The sequence below is a fragment of the Dipodomys spectabilis genome, unplaced genomic scaffold (assembly GCF_019054845.1).
Source record: "Dipodomys spectabilis isolate Male_0828 unplaced genomic scaffold, ASM1905484v1 ptg000009l, whole genome shotgun sequence".
NCBI lineage: Eukaryota > Metazoa > Chordata > Mammalia > Rodentia > Heteromyidae > Dipodomys > Dipodomys spectabilis.
In genome coordinates this window covers 1,052,866-1,076,813 of record NW_024870686.1, presented here as the reverse complement: position 1 = coordinate 1,076,813, position 23,948 = coordinate 1,052,866, and the positions used below count along the sequence as shown (strand labels likewise).

Here is a 23,948-nt window from a genome sequence, read left to right as displayed (position 1 = left end):
AAGGTGTGTGTGTGTGTGTGTGTGTGTGTGTGTATGTGTGTGTGTGTGTGTGTGTGTGTGTGTGTGTGTGTATACTGAGGCTTAATCTCAGAACCTGGGCACTATTCCTGAGCTTCTGTGCTCAAAGTTAGTGCTCCACCAGTTGAGCCACAGCTCCACTTATTGCATTTTGTAGTTACTTAGAGATAAGAATCTCTTACACTTTTCTTGCCTGAGCTGGCTTCAAACCACAATCCTCAGCTCTCAGCCTGTTGAGTAGCTAAGATTATAGGCAATGAGGTATCTGTGCCCAGCAGAAGTGGCCTTTTCAGGTTGTTTAATTTTGAGTTTTCTTGACATTTTCACATGGGAAACCAAGATTAGAGCATGTGCATCTTCAGGAGATACACTTGGCCTCATCAAGAACATAGCAACTATCTTGATTTTTCTCCAAATTTGTCATTTTATCTTAATGTCTAGGAGAATTTCAGATGTGCCAAGAATCTTTTCCAATGTCATTTCCAGAAATTTTCATAGATTTTTCAGTAAAATTCCTGAGTCTAAAACTATGGTTTCTTAAACGTGTTTTAAGACTCTCTTTTGGAGTTCAAAATTAAACCTGCTTTTAACTTTGAATAAAATGTATAATCAGCTAAGTGTTTGTGGCTTATGCCTATAATCATATCTACTCATGAGACTAAAATCTGGGAATCAAGGTTTACAGCTAGGATAGTCAAATCCATAAGCCTTTTATCTCCAGTTAACCAGCAAAAATGCCAGAAATGGAGCTGTGGCTCAAGTGGTAGAGAACCAGCCTTGAACTTAAAAGCCAAGTGAGAGTGTAAGGTCCTGAGTTCACACCCCAGTACTAGCATGTTCATGTTAATATATGAGTGCATGCATGTGTGTATGCACATACACACAAACACAAAGTACATTTATCTTGAGGCAACAGATGAGGCTGAATAAGTAGAAGGAGAACTATTAAAGGAGGGGTCAATAAGTTTCAAAACAAAACAATACACTATAAACATATAAATATTTCACTACACATACTGCACCACATGAAATGTAACAAAGTTTTCTGCAATACACACACACACACACATACATACACATATATACTGCCATCAATCCTTTTATAAAACAAGAATGCCTTATGAAAACAAACATTCATGCTTTTTATATCTGAGTGTGGTTTTACTACAAATGTTTTAAATAAAGAAGTTGTTCTAATATAGGGATGGAAAGATTTGGGTGGTGGGGAGAGGGAGAAAAGAGTTTTGCCTTTATGCCCACTTTATGATATAATTTCATAGGATTGAAAGAGTAAATACAAATTTCAATTTCCAAGTTCCAGCATAGCTGTCTTTCTTTTTAGAATATTTCACTTTTCAAACAATAGAATCGTTTCTTCTTTTCCCATATTGCTCCTCAGTTTCCACTAAAATCAAGCCTATCCCACTCACCCAGAAGATCCCTTGATCTGGTTCCAAAACCATGAATCAGCTGTTGTTGACATGAGTTGTCAGACGGTGGCAGCAGAGCCCAAAGAATGTTCATCAGTCCTAAAGCTGGGGCGCCAACTGATGTGCAAATCTGAATCTGGAGAGCTAATTCTAGTCAAAAGGTGCTCCAAAGACACATCCTCTTAAAAGAGGCTGCTTTGCCATGTAGTTTTAAAAGCTTTGATAATATCTAGAAATCCTCTGAGAGAAATGGTTTTCAAAAGGCATTTAAGAAGTTCACTTCAAAAAATAGGAAACTTACTGATTTGAGGTTAACACACATTTTAGGTAAAATTCTTCATGAATTCAGAACAGATGAAAAGTATCCCCAGTCTACTCCCCTCAGGTAATTATCTCTTTATTGAGCTCGTTAGATGTTCTTGTTCCTGCCAATTTCTCCTTCCTTAATACATGTGGTGAGAATCAGAAGTCTTGAATTGTGACCACAGCTATTTCCCTGGTATGCTGTGATTTAAAAAGACAGACATTGTCAGAACCCAGTGGCTCATGCCTATAATCCTAGGTACTCAGGAAGGTGAGATCTGAGATTCATGATTCAAAGCCAAGCCTGAGTAAGAAAAACTATGAGACTTTTCTCTCCAATTAACTATCAAAAAGCCAGAACTGGGACTATGGCTCAGCTGGCAGAACTCTAGACAGAGTCCAGGGACAGAGTCCAGACCCCAACTTCATCATGCCCCAGGATTGCTCACTCCCACAGAAAAGAGAGAGAGAGACAGAGACAGAGACAGACAGACAAAGACAGACAGACAGAGAGACAGAGAGAAACAGAGAGAGGAAAGAGAGAGAGAAGGAAAGAGAGAGAGAGGTAACTTGCTACCTTATGAGGTCTCAGAGCAATGCAGAATCACCAAAAGGGTAGTCCTCCTTATCTTCTAGCCCTTCTCAATTGTGGTCCATCTTTCTTTGGCTTTTAAAATTTTGTGAAGTAAAACCACACCAACAGTTTCACAGTTATATTCATAACTTAATCTTGTTAGCGATTGGTGGTTCAGAACGGATTCTGGATTGGATACTTCAATCCAGTAACTTCTTAAGGTGCTTCATATTGCTTGAGGAAGTTTATAATACTACATGCCTTAGAGGGCTAAATGAAAATACTATATGAGGGCTGGGAAGGTGGCGCCATGGTAGAGTGCTTGCCTTGTATGCATGAGGCCCTGGGTTCGATTCCTCAGCACCACATAAGCAAAAAGAAAAAAGCCAAAAGTGGCGTTGTGGCTCAAGTGGTAGAGTGCTAGCCTTGAGCTGAAGAGCTAAGGGACAGCGCCCAGGCCCAGAGTTCAGGCCCCACGACCAGACCAAAAAAAAAATGCTATATGAGTACATAGATAGATATTCATGGAAAAGACCTTACCAATTTTGCCTGGCCTGTGACTAATTTTGCATGTATGTGAATTATCATGTTACCTACAGTAACATAAACTCCAAAGGAACCTTATCATTTCTTTTCAGACCATGAAGAGAAGTTCTAGAAGTTATAGTGACTGCAACTTGTTCTCTGGTTTGGAGTTTAGACTGCAACCTGGTTTGGAGCCAGGAGTAGGGTTGGGCTTGGGGTATGAGGAGCTATTGTCTTTCTGCCTTTCTGCTTGAGGGACTTGGACAGGTTATTGGATAGGAACTTTCTAACCCCCACTCTGTAATTCTCAGCCTGCTACCTCACCATCATAGTTTCTAATGCCTAAGATTTTAGAATCACCTTCCCCAGGTAGTGCAGGAGGCCTTACCAAAGACTTGCCTGTAATGGAGAGTGGAGTGGTCCAATTTGAACATGGACTCTGGGAAAAATGGTCCCTAGTGAATCCTTTCTCCCAGAAAACTGTTTTACAGTTGTTTCTTGAAGTTCTGTGCTGTTTTTGAAGTTACACTAGAGTCATGCCTAAAGGAAAGCAGGATGATAAAAATGAAATTAGAAAGAGGGCATGAAAAAAAATGGAAAAAGAAATGATTTAAGTAGATTATAGGTTTATCACATTTCATAGTTTTGTTTTATCTTTTGGTCCTGGGACATAAACAAACAAACCTTCATACTTCTTTAAGGAAAGAAATTTTTCCTTAAAGAAATGACCCTTAGGGAGGAGAATTCCAAATTCAGAAAACTGAAATCTAACTACCTTAATGAATCTATCAGCTCACTTCCAAGCTTGGCTTACCTAAATAGCAATGAAGTTCTGCTAGGGGCTCTCTTGTCCTGATGGACTTAGATAGGATAAAGTAGATGTTTTACATGATCTTTTTTTCTTCTCTAAAGCAGGACTCAGGGACCATATGTTCAAGAAATTATAAGTAAATGAAACAGTCTGGCAAGCAGTCCACAAAGGCTACTCACAAGTCTCTGTATTCCTGTTTTCATGACTGTTTCAAGCATATTTTCAATGCTACAGGTGACTTTTGCTTTTCTTGTCTCCTGTTTTAAGCAACAACATCACCCACTATCTTTTTTTATTTTTTAATTTTATTTTATTTTATTTGAGAACATACTGTACAGAGGGGTTACAATTACATGGGCAGGATAATGCATACATTTCTTACCAAGCATTGCAGCCTCCTCCTTTGTTTACCCTTCACCTCCCTTCCCAGCCTCCCCCCTCCCTCCCACCCAATCATACCCCCCCCCCCCACCGACATTGTAAAGCTGGTTTTGACATGACATTTTGTACTTCTCATTGTTGCAACAGGTCCACCTGAATCCTTAAACGACTTGTTTGTCCCCATCTCCTCCACATGTTATACTGACATCAAATATAGTGAAAGCGGGGGTTACACTGTGATCACCCACTATCTTTATCCCAGTGACCACATGCTTTATTGGGTTATCTTGGCTGTCTCTAACTTTGCATGCTGGTTCTTGCCATTTTTTTACAGCTGCAATTTTCATGAGGTTTTGGTCATGTAAACATTATATGTAGAATGACTATATATCTATATTTTATATGTATGTATAAAGATTGATTGAATATACATTAATGGAATAATCAAACCGTGTTAGAGCAAAATCAGTAAACTTCAGCTGCGTATCTTGAAGAGGGATTTTGTATTTCTCTATGTTCTCTACTTTTCCATAGATGTTTTTGAAACAGCATTAAAATTGAGGGCAAGGGTAACCGAAGGTTGCAACTTCTGGGCTATTTTGCAACTTGGTAGAGAAAAGCCTTTTATATTTCTTTCTGGTAGGTCATTAGAATGATGGGATGGATCTCTTGATCCTTTGAGCCCATCCATCCATCCATCCATCCATCCATCCATCCATCCATACCTAACCATCAGTTTCTTAGCACCAAGCCACCGAGCACTCTGCTCTTTCCAATTCCCCCATTCACGACTACATTTCCACCATATGAAAGCCCCCCAAATGACTCAAGTTATTCCTGTGATTTCAGGGGAGGCTTTGTTAACAATGACAAAATAGCAGATTCCAAGCTTTGGTAAAGATTTGCCTAGATTTCCATCAGCACTCACCTTGCCCACGTATCCTTGCCTCCCCAGACCCATCCCTTTGTAAAATAGCTGATAAATGGTTACTGGATAATTCAACTTTGAAAAAAGCAGAGATGTCTGAAAACTCTGCTGTTCATAAGCCAAGTCTGGGCATGTTGTCTGTTACATTCCTGAACTCCATTTCTATCACAAGTACTAGAGCAGCTTGATTCTAAAGACTGATGTTTGGTATCATCACTAGTCCTCCTGGTTTTACTTCACATATTCTCTTCCCTGGCCATTCCCCTCAGGGAAAAAGGTAATTATGAAATAAGAAAGCTGCATCCATCCTGAAAATCCATGAAGCCGCCATGGGTAAGTAAGGGCTACGAAACATTTCAGGGAAGGAGTTCTCTCATTCCAAATGTGGCTCTAAGCACACCTGTGTGACAACCCCTGATTTAAGCTGACACATCACTTATGCAAAGGATGTCCTTCTTCTTCCAGAAGTGTCTTTTGGCTCCATTGATGATTTTTATGGATTAGAACGGTTCAGAAAAGAAATACATCAAAAGAAAAGGATTCTAAGGGTGTTTGTTTTTATGGCTCTTCCTGTCTGTTGTTGTTCCAAATGAGGGGATATAAGAGTTTCAAGGTTTGCCTCACATAAACTCTCCTTCCACCTGGTCTAAGTACAGAAATGATACTTAAGTTGAGACTCAAGGGGAAAAAAATGGTGTCTTCTTTCTCCACTTGGGTGGGCCTGGGGACAAGGAGTAGCAGTGATGACAGCATTTTGTTTTTATCCATCACCTTGGTAACTGTTCATTCTCTACACTTCCAGTCATCTAGCCATCATGTTTGGACAAGTAGGTAAGGCAACTTCTTAGAGAGTGAATAAGAAGCATTTAACTTCCAAGGCATTGCTTAGAATGTGATTTCTTTGAATCTTAATACCATGTGTTAATTCTTAGTGACTGACAAGAGATTCCTAACCAGGTTGGACTGTGTGAATAGTGGGACTGAGTGCCAGCACTCAATTTATCACGCTTTCTATCTTTTATGTGTGTGTATATACATATATATATACATACTTATACATACATACATATATATTTTATTTTTATTTTTCCTATCACCCTAAAGTCATGGTATGATCCCTGTTTGACAGAAGAGAAAATGACTTGCTTTTGCGTTGTTTCAAAATAGTGAGCTTCTCAAAGGCTTTGAGACATATTTCCTATGCAGATTATAATTCGTAAGTCACATTAATAATGAAGGAAGTCTTAAAGGAAAGACAAAGTCCAAGGACAGTGAATTGCCACCTGACCGATGTTTGCAGGAAGGAAGCACGACTTGTGTAGAAATACCTAAGATTTCTCTAGGCCCTGCTGATGGCAAGAAAGCTTCTCTCCTGGATGTAATAGGAAGAGTAACAGGTTAGCAAAGTTCAGATATAACTAAAAGGCATTTATTTTCACATGTTCTAAAGATATGAAATCCCCAAATTTTAATTCTGTAGAATTCTCTAGAAATAGTTTTTAGCTAAGAATACACAACCTCTCTGTTGTCAAGCCTAGGAATATCTCAGCCAAAGGCAATGGCCCCAACACCCTTTGTGAAATGATATCATCTTACTAGTGTTTCCATGCTCTTGCAGGGTCAGGGCTGGTGGTGTTGAAGAGGAACATGAAGGACTACTCCACTGTAAGAATCCAGGATTCTTTTCCAAGAGGCGAGGAAAGCTTGAACTCTAACACCAGGTAAGAGCCAAAGAGGGACCCTAGAACCCTATGTTTTTTTGTAAGTCACTCAGAGATTTAAAAATGGAATAGGACTAGGTCTTCACCAAAACAAATTCATGTGCATTTCCCATTAAGATAAGCAAATATACCTTTTTGCACCATTGCACAGATTATCTGTACCCATAGTAACCAACAGTTATATTTCCAGTCTTCTTTAAGAGTCCTTTTCCGGCAATCTAGAAATGAAGCTTATGGTGAAATCTTAGCTATTTCAAATTAGTTTTCCATTATTCCCCGTCTGTTATTTCCAATAAATTGATGTTGAAATTACATAAATATTTACATATACAAAAATCCTGTCAATAAGTTCTTCCTCTACTACAACACTTAAGTATATTAAAACTTCTACTAATTATAAAGTAAGGCAATAGAGGGTGATCTGCTTAGCTGATCTTAAAGCCCAAAAGCTTTGTCATTCCAAACTTAAATAAAGATAACTGCAATATATAGTCCACATTATATAGTTTGGTAGGGATATTATAGAAAGAAGATAGAGGAAGATCGTTAATGATTAAGAATTGTGATTGTCTACTATTATCACTAAAACATAACTATTATGCTCTGATGTCTCATAACGTAAGGAATATTGTGTTGATTTTTTAAAATAATTGAGTGGCAATAAATAGTTAAGGCACTTTGTTGGTACAGTCATTAAATGCAACAATATAAAGGTCTCTCAGCTGGGCGCCAGTGACTCACACCTGTAATCATGCCTATTCAGAAGCCTGCGACCTGAGGATCTCGGTTTAAAGCCAGCCAAAGCAGAAAGGTCACCATGACACTCTTTTTTTTTTTTTTAATTTAATTTTATTTTATTTGAGAACACACTGTACAGAGGGGTTGCAATTACATGGGCAGGATATTGCATACATTTCTTAACAAGCATTGCAGCCTCCTCCTTTGTTTACCCTTCACCTCCCTTCCCAGCCTCCCCTCCCCCCCAATCCTTCCCCCCCTCCCCCCCCCACACCGACATTGTAAAGCTCATTTTTGACATGACATTTTGTACTTCTCATTGTTGCAACAGGTCCACCTGAATCCTTAAACGACTTGTTTGTCCCCATCTCCTCCACAAGTTATACTGACATCAAATATAGTGAAAGCGGGGTTACACTGTGGGGGAGGGACATACAAAGCAACAAAGAAATAATCTTATAAATGCGTTAGAAACACATGCATGAAAGAAAAAAAAACATTAAAATACATATTTAAGGGTTCGTTTTCCTAACATCACATTATCTGACCTTTTCCGCTTGACTCATACCTATACTAGATATTGCAAATAAGGGAAACCATGGGACCTATGTTTCTTTGGGCCTGGCTTACTTCACTTAATATAATTTTTTCCAAGCCTTTCCATTTCCTAACAAATGGGGCAATGTCATTCTTTCTGATGGAGGCATAGAATTCCATTGTGTATATATACCACATTTTCTAGGTTGGTTCCATATCTTAGCTATGGTAAATAATGCTGCAATAAACATAGTTGTGCTGGTAGCTTTAGTGTGGTCTTGTTTGTAAACATTTGGGTAAATGCCCAAAAGTGGGATTGCTGGGTACCATGACATGACACTCTTATCTCCAATTAATCACCCCAAAAACAAGAAGTGGCTCTATGGCTCAAAGTGGTAGTGGGCTAGCCTTGAGCAAAAGAGCTCAGGGACAATATCCAGGCCTGAGATCAAGCACCATGACTGACCAAAAACAAAAACAAAGAGTTTCTCAAAAAAACTTACAATGATTCAGTGATCTCACTTCTGAGTATTTATTCAAACAGACTAAAATCAATATCTCTGAACTTCCATACCGGTTGCAGAATTATTGACAATAGCCAAGACATGCAATTACCCCAAGCTGTCAAAAGATGAAAGGAGAAAAACACTCTGATATATATTTATATACATAAAGTGACATATTTATAGTTTAAAAAGAAGGCACTTCTACCATTTGCAAGAAAATGGATAAACCTGGGAGACTATGCTAAGTAAAACAAGCCAGACACCAAAAGACAAATATCACATGATCTCTCTTACATATTTCTAGAATTGCCTAGAAATACATAGCAGAATGAGCATTGATATAGGTTGAAGTGTGACAGAAGTAGGAATGCTGGTCAAAGGACACTAAAAATTATATGAACAAAAATCACTTTAATTCTTGGCTGCTAGCAAGTGCTCATTAAATGTTCTTTGGTTAGTACTAATTTGCTTAGCCAAGAACATGTAGGAAAACAGACTACATCTTCCAAGGATATAGATTCTTAAAATGAATCATTTTACTTAATCTTGTTTCTGATATATTTTATCTCTTTTAAAACATGAAAAATCAGACTTCTATTTAACTGGAAGATCGTGGATTTGTGTCTGGTTAATAGAGGTGTCGGGTACCTTTCATTGATTAAATGTTCAAGATACTCACCTGTGCCACTACTTTGTTGGTGAACTTTCTAAGAATGACACTTACCCCCCCCCCTTCTTGCCCTCAATTTCAGAATTTTAAAATTTGTATTATTTTATTATCTTTCAGTAGTTGTACAAAGGAGTTGCCATTCAACAAAACAGTTTATGAATAGAATATATCATGTTCCATGTCACCCCTTTTCATATTTCCCCTTATCCATCCCAACTCTAGGATTTTTTGAAACTAGATGAGATAATCATTGGTGGAAAAATTAGTAATTAGGTAAAGAAAAAATGTAAGGGTTTTTCCAGGTTTCAGGCTTTGCTTCAATGTTTCCTACAAGCCCACAGCTACACACCAGCATTGGGATGTTCTATCTTTTCCTTCATAAATGATTGGTAGATGTGTATTTATTTAGTACCTTATACTATGTCTGATGATTTTGTTGATATGTTTTCTAATTGGATGAACAAGGTAAATTCACATAAAATAAGTCACAGACCAAATAAACCAGCCTCTCCTTGTGTGCTGCCGACACGATCAATCAGGCAGGTCTGAGGAGAAAGAGGTCAATGTTGGGAAGGTATGGGAGGTATGATTGTAAAGGTGACAGAAACTGAAAATATCAACTCTTGTGAAGAGTATGATGTGGCCAAGACATGGAAGAATGTGTCTCCTCTTGTCCCAACCATTTCAACTATAGCTTCATGAAAAACACCTCAAATTTCTCAAGAACATATTATGGATTTTGCATGATGCACATATATATGTATGTATATTACATTTATGTTCATGATAAGTTGTTACTAAAGCCTGATTCAAATTGGAAAGCTGTTTTGTAGGGGGAGTTTATTTGTTTGTTTGTGCTGGTCTTGGAGCTTGAACTCAGGGGCTGGGCACTGTCCCTGAGCTTGTTTTGCTCAAAACTAATGCTCGACCACTTGAGCCACAGCTTCACTTCTGGCGTTTTGGTAGTTAATTATGAGTCCCACTGATTTTCTTGCCAGGGATAGCTTCAACTTATAATCTTCAGATCTCAGCCTCTTAAGTAGCTAGGGTTACAAGTGTGAGACACCAGCACCTGCCCTGGATAGCTATTCTGGTGGCATAAAACAACATATATGAAGAAAGTGCAAGTGCCCCAGTCATGTCTGGGCTTCCACGGACTCCTTCCCACATCTTCTCTATAATCATAGGATAACTAGTCATGGACAATCAAGAATCACTAAAGTCCTTGTATGTAATTTTAGCCATCCCATTTCACTGGATTCTTTTCCATATTCTTGAATGCAGCTGTCCAAATAAAGTATTTTAACTTGCTCATATTTCCTCCATTACCATTAATTTCCCCATTGTCTGTGGTAGATAAGGAAATAGTCAAGGCAGTCGGGTCATTCAGCAGACCTGGTCCATTAACCTTATGTGTAGTTGAGGATCCTGAATATACTATGAAAGTTCCATGAGCAATCCAGAAGCCAGATCATCTTTGAAACTGATACTTCTTAATTCAAAAGTAAGATGTATACATAGGAATGCAAGGTTTAAATAAACAAATCAGGTATACATTGCTGCATCTCTTAGATGGCAGTATGATAGCTCTTCCTTGTGTGTGGCTTTGCATTCCCCGGTTTTAATTAACTACAGTCAACCATTATCCTAAAATATTAAATAGAAAATGCAAAAATGAACAAGTAATGTTCATTAAATTAAATAATTATTTTATGTTTAAGTGGCTTTTATTACATAGTAATGTAGTAATTATACTATTTTATTATTGTTGCTAACATCTTACTGGGCCTAACTTGTGAATTAAACTATATCCTAGATATGTGGCTACAGATAAAAAGCACAGTATACACAAGGTTTGTTACTATCTGTGAGATCAGCTGTTCTTACAAGTCCTTCCCATGGGTAAAGGAAGAACTTCTGTGTATACTTAAATGGATATTGTGCTGGTGAGTTTCTGTGGTATTTCATCAGAAGTATTGGATAGCTCAGTTGATTCAACACAGTGGTAAAGAATCAATGACAGATCTTGTGACCATTGTGTACTATGCAATAGGGTCTTTTGGTTAGTTGGTTTGATTTGTTCCATTGATTTTCAGGCCAATGATAATTCCACCCACCAAACTGGCAAATTTCTGTCTTTGGTAATAAGAGTGAGTGGTAGGTAGACTAGATGGCTAACTAGAGATGAGTAGGCATTGCTGGAATAAAGATAATAGGTATGCTCTGTACTATTTGGAATCCACTTGTGTTGTGTTAATGTAATATATTCACATACAAAATCCAGCATATTATTTATAGTTTTGCTGACAATGGGCTCAATGCTATTAAAGATGTAATCTGCAGGCCACCAGTGGGTTTTCCAGTAAGCTCAGAAACTACAGTCTTCTATTCTTAGTACTTACAGCTCTCTAGGCAGCCTTGACTTACACACATTATAGTCCAGTATTTCATTGCATCCCTGGTGTCTTTCTTTTCTTACAGAGTAAGCAACATTATAAATAGCATTTAGGCTCTCAGACAAGTGCACAGAAGACTATTTAATAGATTATAGTTAAATATATATTTGTTGATGAATAAATAAATAAACAATCATTAGCTCTATTCAACTGAGGTCTGGGTCTTTAAATCAAAGGATCATAATGTAAGAGAGAGGAGATAAGTATTTTCTGTTACTTGTCAAGGAGATAAAGTAAGATCTGTGTAAATGTTGATGATAAATAAAAGTGAATTTCATGTCCTCCCAACTATCCATGCTCTAATTTTAAATTTCTTTATTATTTTCTTCTTACTTTGGGTGATTTTAGAAGAATACTGCCTATTTTACCTATTTATTTGGTATCTTCTGCCTCTTGTCTATAAAAATTTTCTTCTTCAGTAAGTCTTGTTTTAATTAGATAAAGAACAGAGGGCCAAGTATGGTGGCTTAAGCCTGTGATCTCAGCAACATAGGAGGTAGAAATTATGAGGATCATAGTACAAGGTCAACCAGAACAAAGTTGGTGAGCATCTCTCAACAACTAAACCAAGCATGTTGTCATGCCCCTGTCATTCCAGCTAATTGGAGTCATGGGTAGAGGGATTATTATCTGAGGCCAGCCCAGACATAAACTTGAGATATTATCTGAAAATTTTAACTACAACAAAAGGGCTGGAGGTGTGGCATACATGGTAGAGTACCTGTCCAGCAAGCACAATATTCTGAGTTCAGACCCCCGAACAGTGTGCATGTGGCATATGGTGGGGGATGGAGGGAAAAGGAGAGAACATTATTTAGATACAATGAAATCATACTATGTTGTTACTGTGCTTGATATGTTAACTTTTTTCCTATTCATCTCTTAGAACCTCTCACTCTCTGGACAAGCCCATGTACATGAGAAACTAGAAAGTGATTTCAACGTCATGTCACAAAATACAAGAGGTTTCGTGGCATCTGTTGTTAATTCTGTTGGGGAAATGCATATCCTGTCCATGATTACTGTAGGGACCATCATTTAATCATACAGAATTATCCCTCTAAGACTCAAAGGTTCTTAGGCCTTTGGTTTCCTAGGTGAGATTCCTATACTTGTAAAAGATGTCTAGCTTTGAAGTAATGTTGTTATTTGGCTCCAAAAGAACTAGCAAGGATATGTGTGTCTGTTATGACATTTCATAAGTGTACTCATGAAGTCTCAATACCAAGTTCAAAGAAATCAGGAACGTGACCATACATAATTACAGGGATAGGATAGGGGCAAGGCAAGTGATGGATATACACGTGTTGAGATACTTTTGCTCACAAGGAACAGATGAGGTACAGCGACAGGGGATTTGTGAATAAGAACATGGGAATCAGGACAACAGTGGGATGAATGATTGGTTGTGGAGTACACGTATTAATTTGGATTAAGTAATTAGTAGTCGCATGTTTCCTTTCTTCAACTTGTTTATCATCTTCTGGTTGATGGCCTAGGCCCTTGTCTGTTTAGAGTCAGATAGGAAAGACCAACTCGAAGAGGCAGGGTACAAATTATGGGATGCTCGGTCACTGCTTCTAAGTAAAACTATTCCATTTCAGGGCTAAGGGCATGACTTGCATAGTTTCTAGGGGAAAAATGAGAAGTAGGCAAATGTTGCAGACTTATTCTGTGTTGTTTGCCTGTTACCTCAACAGTATCTTTCTGAGGTGTTGACCTTCCCTAAGTGTTCACTTCCCCTGTCAACATCTATCTGAATCTTCAGCTGAAAAACCAGAAATATAAAATGTTAACCCTTTCAACCCTTTCACAAGTGGTTTTTCTTTCACTGTCGATCAAAGACTTGAGCTAAGGATCAAAGGGATTTCAGGCAGCCCCTAGAAGGGGAGAGATTATTTTATTAGTAGACCCGGAAGGGATTCGTGTGCACCTCTGTAATAACACCTTCAAGTCTGCTGTGTGCTATATGACACCACTGCTCAGGTTTCAGAGAGAAGGATAAAGGAGGCAACCACATGCCCTATGACTGTGATGGGGCTCCAGAAGTGGAACTAGTTGAGGGCAAGACCTTAGCTATGTGACTATGAGTGACTCATGGTTCAAACCCCTCGTCTGTAAAACAAATAGTACCTACCTTACAGGTCTAATGAGGAGATTAAGTGTTAAGTTGTTCAGAAAAGGTCCTAACACACAGTAAACAGGCTTTAAGAGAAGACTGTCCTATGAAGCAGTTGCATGCATGGTCTTAAGGAGTCAACTTAAAGAAGCTTTGTGTTGAAATCGTTTCATCATTATGCATTTATGGTAACACCTATAGCATGGTAGAGAAGACAACTTAGAGACAGAGGTCACTTCAAGTTAAAATCAGAGTGTCATGCTATGGCAGATTTTACCTGTAATAGTAAGATTGGTAGATCTAGCTATAGCCTTCTCAAAGATAGTTGCCTATTGGGAGTGGTCTCTTGTTCTTACTTCTTTCACTGAAGCTAGGAAGATTTAAGGATTCTCAGCCTAATTATACTCATGCTTGATGCCTGTTGGTGGTGCTGGCTTTGGGAATGAAAATTAAGTTCAGGGTCCTATCTCCCCTTCAAATCAGCACCAAATATAAATGTCACTTAATTACTATCAGCTTTCACATAATCATTTATAATTTGCTAATTAAGGTGATCAGGACAAATCAGTTTTAAGTCTAGGATGTTCCCTTAAATACTTGAGGAAATCTTTCTTGCCAAGGGAGGGTTAAGTAACACATGTTCACAAACACTTGTCCCATTTCACCTTCACGCCCTGTCCTCAAGCCTGTTTTGCTGCTGGTTGCAAATACAAGGCAAGTGAAACTCAAGGTATCTGGGTAGCCTTACCAGGTAACAACAGCTGTCTTCAGCACATGCCACTATCAGGACAATAAAATATTGTTCACTGCTTCTACACCCCCACCAATTAGGTCAGCTGTAAATATTGGAATTGCTTGGTAAACATGCTGAAGATTGTGCTGACTTGCTAATATAAGTGAAAATGTAATTAGATTTATAACACTTTTTTCCCGGCCATAATTTACAACAACAACAACAACAACAACAACAGAATAAAAAAAAATCTCTTGCAACCTGCTGAAATATCATTATTAAAATGCACATGAAAAGTCAATTATGCCAGAGGGAGGTATTTAAGAGAATTGCGTTTTCATACCTTGGGATTATGCCGTAGGGATTACATATTTCTTGTTTATCTATTTTTTCCCGGAGATCTTTGCTACTGCCAAATGAAAAGGAACAGATATTTTACTTATTTCCCTCTGAAATATGGTCGCAGATAGTGCTAAGAAGTAAACTAAATAACCTGGCTCCCTGGAAACCTACTTTGTCCTCCAAGCCCCAGGAAAAGCAGAGCTGTCACCATTCATTCTTATTTACAAGCGTGTCTCTCTGTTAAGCAATACTCATATTCCTTAAAACACGTAGAAATCAAATATATATTTTTTTCCTAAACACATTTCTGTTTTATACTCTATGGGAGTAGGTTATCATGTGAAATTCCGGCAGCTGGCAGTGAAGAGAGGGCCAGCAAGTCCAGAGGCAAAAGATAAGTAATCGCAGAGTTTTCCTTTAAAACCCCTTCTACTTGTAGGACCTTAGAACAGAACTCTACCTTCAGATAACAGCAGGACACACGAGACCAATACACATGTGGCTAGGGGTATCTGTGCTACTTGAAGTCCTCTTTGGGTCTTGGTGCTACACCGCTCGCCTGAAGTGTCCTGTATATGGTGAAGCTTTGCTTTCTTCCAGAGGCGGCCGTTCACATCCAAGTTCCCTTCTGTAGAGGCAAATGGGCCTCTACTTTTCTCCTAATGAAAGCTGATATTATGCTATTTAATCTGTGTTTCAAGAACCAGTGGGGGAAAAGCTAGTGAAAAACAAATGATGAGCTGGGTGCCAGTGGGTCACACTTGTAATCCTAGCTACTTAGGAGTCTTAGGAGTCTGAGATCTGAGGACGGCAGTTCAAAGCCATCAAAGCCTGGCACACAAATCTGAGAAACTCTTATCTTTGATTACCACCAAAAAGCTAAATGTGGAGCTGTGACTCAAATGAGAGAACACCAGCCTGGAATGCAAAAGCTAGGGACAGCACCCTAGGGACTGACCCTAGAGACAGTCTCAGTACCAGCATATAATAAATATATAAATTAAATCAATAAGCAATTTATAAGTATGAGGAAACTATTTTCTGTTTCAAAACTCTCCTAATGTTCAGTTTAGAAAATAAAATTTTAAGATGGATGCTGGTGACTCACACCTATAATCCTAGCTACTCAGGAGGCTGAGATCTGAGGATCATGGTTCAAAGCCAGCCTGGACAGGAAAGTCCATGAGACACTTCTCTCCAATAAACCACCAGAAAACTGGAAGTGGCGCTGTGGCCCAAGTGGTAGAGTGCTTGCCTTGAGCTGAAGAGCTGAGGAACAGTGCCCAGGCCCAAAGTTCAAGCCCCACAACTGGCAAAAAAAAAAAAGAAAAGAAAATTTTAATACACTTTTAAAAGAATGATTAGTGGATATATTATATATAAATTCTACTTAGGGAATACTTTTTGTGTTTTACTTTACGCATATCAGCACATGCATGTAAATAAACTTATATATGGAGGTTCTTTAAGAGCCAGAAATGAGAAATGCTAAAGTTAGCAGACTTTGATTTAAAGCAGTGTCTTAACCCAGTGGAATGTCTTCTAATCACAAGCAATACAAATTTCCTTCCTGCACAGTTACATCCAGTTTTTTCTTTATTAAATACCATCATTATGATTCATATAAAGATATTAATATAAATATATTAACCATATTTGGTATATAATATATGTCAATATATTTAATCATAGTTCATCATATTTGCATTTTATTATAAGAACAGTGGGGTTTCTAATCAATGAGTGGATATGTAGCTCAATAGTAGAATGCTTGCCTGGCATGAGCAAATATTTAGATACTAGCACCATAAAAACACACAAACAAAAAAAATCTGATTCATGGAAAGGACTTCAAAACACTTTTCATACAGATTAGCCAGAATTGCTTCAAATGAAAGATTCGGTTTGACTTAGTCAAGGAAATCTGGTGCTTGGTTTTCACACTGTTGAGGTGTAAATCAGAATATATTGTCATTTTCCCATAAGCCCCTGTTTTTCACATTCCCCATAGTCTGGGTATTCAGTTGCTAGAGCCATGGGCAATTTTTTTTTCCTCTTAATTGAATTCTGTGTTAATCCTTTGGCTCCCTGTTTTATGGCCCACCATTGGAAGTTAGTTTTGAGAGATGGCTCAGAGATAAGAGTCGGGAAAGAAAAGAGGCAGAGGCAGACAGTGAGACAGAATGGCCAGAGACCTATTTCCTCCAGCTATGCTGCTCCTCCTAAATATTTCCAAAAATACCACCAGCAGTAGGGACTTATCCTTCAATATATGAACCTTTGGGAGACACTTCATGCTCGAACTATAACCCAAAATAACGATCTCCATTCCATTCCCTTAAGCCACCAGTATGTGGTCTAAGGTAGGTAAAAGTTAAGTAACTAAGTAAATATTGAACCTAAGTCATATGTCTGACCTCTCCAGGAAGATTTTATCTGATTTCTTTACAGCTAATCTGTAAAGATTTGATCAAATATATTTTTAAAGGAAAATAAGAACCATATTAAATGACTTTTTTGTTTACCTGTTTAAAAAAAACACACAAAACCTACTCAGGGAGACTTTAAGCCATTAGGGGTAGAACCAGAAGATGGACTGTATTAAAAATGTGTTCAGAATAAATTATATAAAGAGATCCCTTCTGTCCATGCTCGTGGGCTAGCTCTGGTTTTAGCCCATGAACTAGACATTCTAATGTGTTTCTTTCTGATACTCTTCTTTTTAAAATTCTTCCCCAGTATCCCTCACCAAGCCCAATCTTCTTTTTCTTGAAGGGCTGACAGGCAAGAGAAGGAAAACTTCCTAGGGAAGCCATCCTCTTTACCAGATGATCTCAGTTTTTCCTCCAGGTCTGTGGAGCTGCCTCCCATTCTCTGCCTCCCTCTCTCTTACCCTCCTCTACCTTCCCTAACACTGCTGTTTTAGCCACTGAGTCTCGTCACAGTATTTTGCAAGCCAAGAAGTAACAGAGGTATAGAGAAGTAATGGAACAGTAATTCCCAAGTAGGGAAGTCATATGCATATAAATAGGCATACAAAAACTTCACGGAAAAAGAAGCCTCCTCTCAGTTGACCTAACCAACACTGTCCCTCCTCCCCCCACCTTTGGCTGTCTTATTCTCACATTAGGAATCAAAGCACCCAGGCTAGATGTGGATCAATGAAGTGATGAGGTAGGAGGAAAGTGAGGAAAGAAGAGAAGAAACAGACAATGAAGAAGAGTAACCGAAATGTAGACCAATGTAGGAGATGAAATTATGCAATTCATGGCCATCTGGAATGGCTCAAAGCTGTAATCTTAGCTACTTAGGAAGTGGAATTCAATGATGGCAGTTTAAAGGTAGCCCAGACATAAAATTTTTCTAGAGTCCATTTCAGTCAGTGGCTGGATACAATGCTACAGTCCTGTAATCCCCTGCAACACAGGGAAGCACAAGTAGGAGGATCATAATCCAGGATGATCTGGCAACAATGTGAGCCCCTACCTAGAAAAAAAAGGCTGGAGGTATGGCTCAAATGAAAGAGCACCTGCCTAGTAAGTGTGAGGTTCTAAATTCAATCTTCGTATCATATAAATAGTAAATAAATAAGTTTAAAAAGGTGACTTTAGGAAGTGGCGCTGTGGTGCAAGTGGTAGAGACTCACCTTGAGCTAAAGAGCTCAGGGACAGTGTCCAGACCGAGTTCAAACACCACAACTGACAAAAAAAAAGGTGACTTTCCCCAATAATCTGATTACCTTCATATATATCTCTGTCAACTGTACTCAGAGATATACTCAAGATAGATAAAATAAAAGGGCAAAACAAAACAATCATAATATAGTGAACCAACAAGATTTATGAACCATTATCACCAGGGCTGGAGTCTGAGTAAGGTTAAATCAGGTGAGGAGGCTACCAGAGAAGATTTGTTCCCAAATTTGATCAATCTGAACATTTCCCCTGGCTCATCCCTTAAGAATCTCTTCAATCTCTTATCCCTTCTTGCTCATTCCTATATTTAGTTCAAGTGCTGTAGCAACAGTAGGAGTTCCAACGCGCACATCCTTTCAGAGGTTTTTCAGTGCCTTTAGAAATGAAATAAAAATCTTTGACCACACCCTTTGGCATATAGTGTGGGTCTCTCACAAATTTCCAAACTGAATTATATTCTCTCCCCCACGTAAACTTTTTATTTTTTTCCTGCCTATGGACTATGTATGCACTTAGAATATTCCCCCTTCACTAGCTTAGTCTAGTAAATTCTTTTTTTAATCTTACTTTATTGTAAAGATGCTATACAGTGGGGTCACAGTTACATGAGGAAGGCAATGAGTACATTTCTTGTCAAACATTGTTACCCCCTCCTTTGTTGTTCTCCCACTATCCCTTCCCTCCCCCACTTCCCACACTCCTCCCCACCCCCTCCACTCCCCCCCACCTGAAGTTGTAAAGTTTGTTTCGAATATAGTGTCCTGTGGGTATCATTGTTGCAATGGGTCATCCTGTGTCCTTGTTCCAGCATTTTATTCCCTTTCCCCTCTCAAATTAGAAATGTATGTACAAGATTCAGGCTGCCAAAATCAAGTACAGTGACAACAGGGGGAAGAACATACAAAAGAAACAAAAAAACCCCACATAGTACATTAAAAACAACAATAATAAAGACAGGCCACTTCTGTCCATATCTTGGGGTTCATTTTTGTTAGCTTCATCCTATATGGTCATATGAACAGAGCTTCTGAGCTTTTCTGTTCATCTGATAAAATTATCCTAGATGTATACTAATTACTGCAGATGAGGGAAACCATGGGACCTATATTCTTTGGGTGTGGTTTACTTCACTTAATATGATTTTTTCCAAGTCTTTCCATTTCCTAACAAATGGGGCAATGTCATTCTTTCTGATGGAGACATAGAATTCCATTGTATGTATGTGTGTGTGTGCATATATATATATATATATATATATATATATATATATATATCACATTTTTTGATCCATTGATGTACAGAGGGGCATCTGGGTTGGTTCCATATGAATAATACAATGATAACCATAGTTGTGACAATAGTTTTAGTATGGCCTTGTTTGTGATTATTTGGGCAAAAGCCCAGAAGTGGGATTTCTGGGTCATAGGGGAGCTCTATGTGTAGTCTTTTGAGGAATCTCCATACTGCTTCCAGAGTGGTTGAACAAGTTTACACTCCCAGCAGTAGTGCAGTAGGGTTCCTTTTTGACCACATCCCCTCCTGCATCTGTTGTTATTAGATTTCTTGATGATAGCCATTCTAATTGGGGTAAGGTGGAATCTCAATGCTGTTTTGATTTGCATTTCCATAGAAGTTGAGCATTTCCTCATGTGTCTATTGGCCATTCTTATTTCTTCTTCAGTGAAGTCTCTCTTTAAGTATTTAGGCCACTTATTCATGGGGTGGCTGTTTCTTTGAAGATGTATTTATGGAGGATTTAATTTTTTGAGTTCTAAGTATATTTTAGATATGAGACCCTTGTCCATTTTATGCCTAGTGAAGATCTTCTCCCAATCTGTAGGGTTTCTGTTGATCTTGCTAGCTATGTCCTTTGCCATGCAGAAGCTCTGCAGTTTCATCCAATCCCATTTCTCCAAACTTTCATTGATTTGTTGTGTTTCTCGGACTTTAGTAAGACAATTTCAGCCTGTGCCTAGGAGCCCTAGAGTTTCTCCTATTCCTTCCTGTAATGTTTTCAGGGGGTCTACTTTGACTTTGAGGTCTTTGATCCATTTGGAGTTGATTCTGGTGCACGGTGATATATAAGGATCTAGCTTTAGTTTTCTGCAGGTGTTTAACCAATTTTGCCTGCACCGTTTGCCGAAGAGGCTGTCTTTCTTCCATTCTATTTTTTGGCTCCCTTATTGAAAATTAGGTGGTTATAGATCTACATGTTCATTTCTGCATCTTCAGTTCTATTCCATTGGTGTGCATGTCTGTTCTTGTGCCAGTACCAAGCTATTTTGATTACTATGTAGTTTGAAGTTTGGTATTAATATTTCTCCAGAACTGTTCTTTCCACTAAGGATTGTTTTTGCTATTTGGGGCCTTTTATTGCTACATATGAATTTTGGGGATGCTTCTTCTCTTTCATTGAAGAATGACATTGGGATATTGATGGGTTTTGCATTGAATTTGTAGATAGCCTGGGCAGTATTGCCGTTTTCATGATATTGATCCTCCCAATCAAGGAGCACAAATGTTTTTCCACTTCCTAAGTTCTGCTTTAATTTCCTTTTTCAGATTTTTAATGTTTTCATCACAGAAATCCTTCACTTCTTTACTTAAGTTACTACCTCAGTATTTTATTTAATGGGGGGAGCTGTTACAAAGGGATTTGCTTTCCTGATTTCAGCTGCACTCTTCTCATTATTGACATATAGGAAAGCCATTGGATTTTGTGAGTTAATTTGATAAAATCATACACCTTGATCAAACAGGATTCATTTCAGGATGCAAAGCTGGTTTAATATGCACAAATAAATTAATATAATTCATCACATCAACAAGAGCAAGGATAAGAACCACATGATTGTTTGTTTCCATCTGCTGAATAGGGGGTTGGCTTGTTGCTCTTTTTCAAAGAGCTTCAGGTGCATCATTAAATTGTTGGGTTGAGATCTCTCCAATTTCTTGATGTAGGAATTCAGAGTTATAAATTTTCCTCTGAGTACAGCTTTTCTTGTGTCCCAAAGGAGCTGGTAATTCCCATGTTCATTTTTGTTAAATATCATGAACATTTGAATTTCCTTTCAAACCTCTTCCATGACCCATTAGTGGTTCAACATAGAATTGTTCAGCCTCCATGTGTTACAGGATTTTCGTTGGTGACTTTTGGTATTAAATTCTAATTTTATTCCTGTGGTCTGAGATAATGCAGAGCATAATTTCAATGTTTCTGTATTTGGACAGATTTGCTTTGTGACCTAAAATGTGGTCTATTTTGGAAAATGTTCCAGGTGCTGCTGAGAACATGTGTTCTGTTGTTGATGGCTGAAATATTATGTAGATGTCTGTTGAGTTTAGTTGGTCTATGCAGTTGTTTTGATCAAAGGTTTCTTTGTTGCGTTTCAACCAGGTTGATTTATCCATGGGGAGAGAGGTGTGTTAAAGTCTCCAACAATTCATATCTTTGGATCTATGTGTAATTTTGGGGAAAGTAGTGTTTCTTGGATAAATTTGGGTGCTCTGATATTTGGTGGATAGATGTTTAGAATTGCTATATTCTCCTGTAGGACAGATCCCTTTATAGGTAGGTCATGTCCTTCTTTATCTTGTCTCATCTATTTTATCTAGTATTAGGATTGTGACTCCTGCATATTTATGGGGACTATTTGCTTGGTAGATTTTGTTCCAGCATTTCACTTTCAGAATACGTTTGCTTTTGTGGGCAAGATATGTCTGTTGAAGGCAGCAGATAGAAGAATCTTGTTTTTTTTAGACAATTTATGTTGCTTAATTGAAAAGTTAGTCCATAATATTGAGAATTAGGATTGAGAGGTGTATGGCAGTTCCTGCCATGTTATCCTCTTTCCTGGGGGTAGCGGGGGCTGTGCCTACTGGGTTCTTAGTATGCTTATCTTATTCTTTGTTTGGAGGCCTTTTCTCTGCCTTCATCCTGTTCTTGGTGGTTTTCTATGTGTAAGAGATCTTTAAGTATCTTTTGTAGGGCTGGTTTGATGGAGATATATTGCTTTAATTTTTCTTTGCTGTGGAAGGCTTATTTGTTCCTCTGTTAGAAGGACTGGTTAGCTGGGCACACTATTCTTGGTTGATAGTTGTTTGTCTTTAGGCCCTGACACACATTATGCCAGGATATTCTTGTTTTCATGGTGATTGGTTTCCCTTTATAGGTGATTGATCTGTTCTCCCTGATAGCTCAAAGGATCCTTAAAGGTCTATATTGATCCTGTGCAGATTACAATGTCACAGTGGGATGTCCTGTTCTGGTCTGTACTATTTGGGGTTCTAAAGGCTTCTTGTATCTGAATGGGCCTATCTTTTTGTATGTTTGGGAAGTTCTCGGCTAGGATTCTGTTAAATTTTCTTGACCTTTAGCTTCTGTCTCAAGACCTCCTCTACCCATTAGCCTTAAATTAGGCCTTCTGATGGTGTCTTCTATCTGTTGAATGGATCTATCTATTTCTTGGACTTGTCTTGAATACTTGTATGCTTTTTCTCTATATTGTCTTGGCTATCTTCACTCCCAGAGATTCGATATTCTGCATAGTCTAACCTACTGTCAAGACTTTCTACTTTCTTTTTTTAAAATTTTCTTTCCTTTTTTTTTTTTTTGCTGGTCGTGGGGCCTGAACTCTGGGTGTGGGAACTGTCCCTCAGCTTTCAGCTCAAGGCTAGCACTCTACCACCTGAGCCACAGCACCACTTCTGGCTTTTTCTGCTTATTTGGTGCTGAGGAATTGAACCCAGGGCCTCATGCATGCAAGGCAAGCACTCTACCACTGAGCCACCTTCCCAGCCCAATTTTCTTTTCTTCTACTTGGTCAGATTTGATGGCTTCAAATTCTTTGTTGGAGCTTTGTTTTAGTTATTGTATGGACTTCTTTACCTCCTTAATTTGGTTTTCATTCTCAAATCCCTTAGTTGATTGGTTATGGTTTCATTGGACCCCTTTCCATCTGTTGGACTTTATTCAGCATTCCCTTTGTGGACTCCATGGATTCCGCCAGCTTTCTGTTTGTGGATTCCATTAATGCCTCTATTAATTTTTGTTTATTCTCATCTGCTCATGCAATTCCTCTATTAATCTTTGATTAGCCTTGTCATGCTCATGAAATTCCTGTATTAATCTTTGTTTAGCTTCATCACACTCACACATTTCACTATCATATTCACACAGAGTCCTTTGCAAAATTTCAGTCTTGTCTTTCAGCATGTTTACCAGAACTGTTTGTAGAGCATTTGGGGAGCTCTCCTCTGGATTATTCATTAACTGCTCTGTTGTCTGATAATCATGAGCAGGAGATGAGGTTGCTTGACTTGCCATTTTTCTTATGTTTCTAAGACTTTTTCTGCCCATCTGGGTATGAAAGCAAAACTAGTTATGAGCTAGAATGTTATTTTAAGGCAACCATCAACTCAGAGCCCTTTAGTTTTACAGATTTTTTTGACGCAGTCAGAA

General features: G+C 38.4%; 1 protein-coding gene across 1 annotated transcript in view; it reads left to right on the top strand.

Annotated features, from left to right (window-relative positions):
* Kcnu1 (potassium calcium-activated channel subfamily U member 1) overlaps nt 1-23,948 on the top strand; it is a 182,092-nt gene that overhangs the window by 80,292 nt on the left and 77,852 nt on the right. The window contains exons 20-21 of the mRNA XM_042699628.1: nt 6,209-6,367; nt 6,589-6,691. Of these exons, the coding sequence (XP_042555562.1) occupies nt 6,209-6,367; nt 6,589-6,691 (262 nt within the window). The remainder of the gene's footprint in view (nt 1-6,208; nt 6,368-6,588; nt 6,692-23,948) is intronic.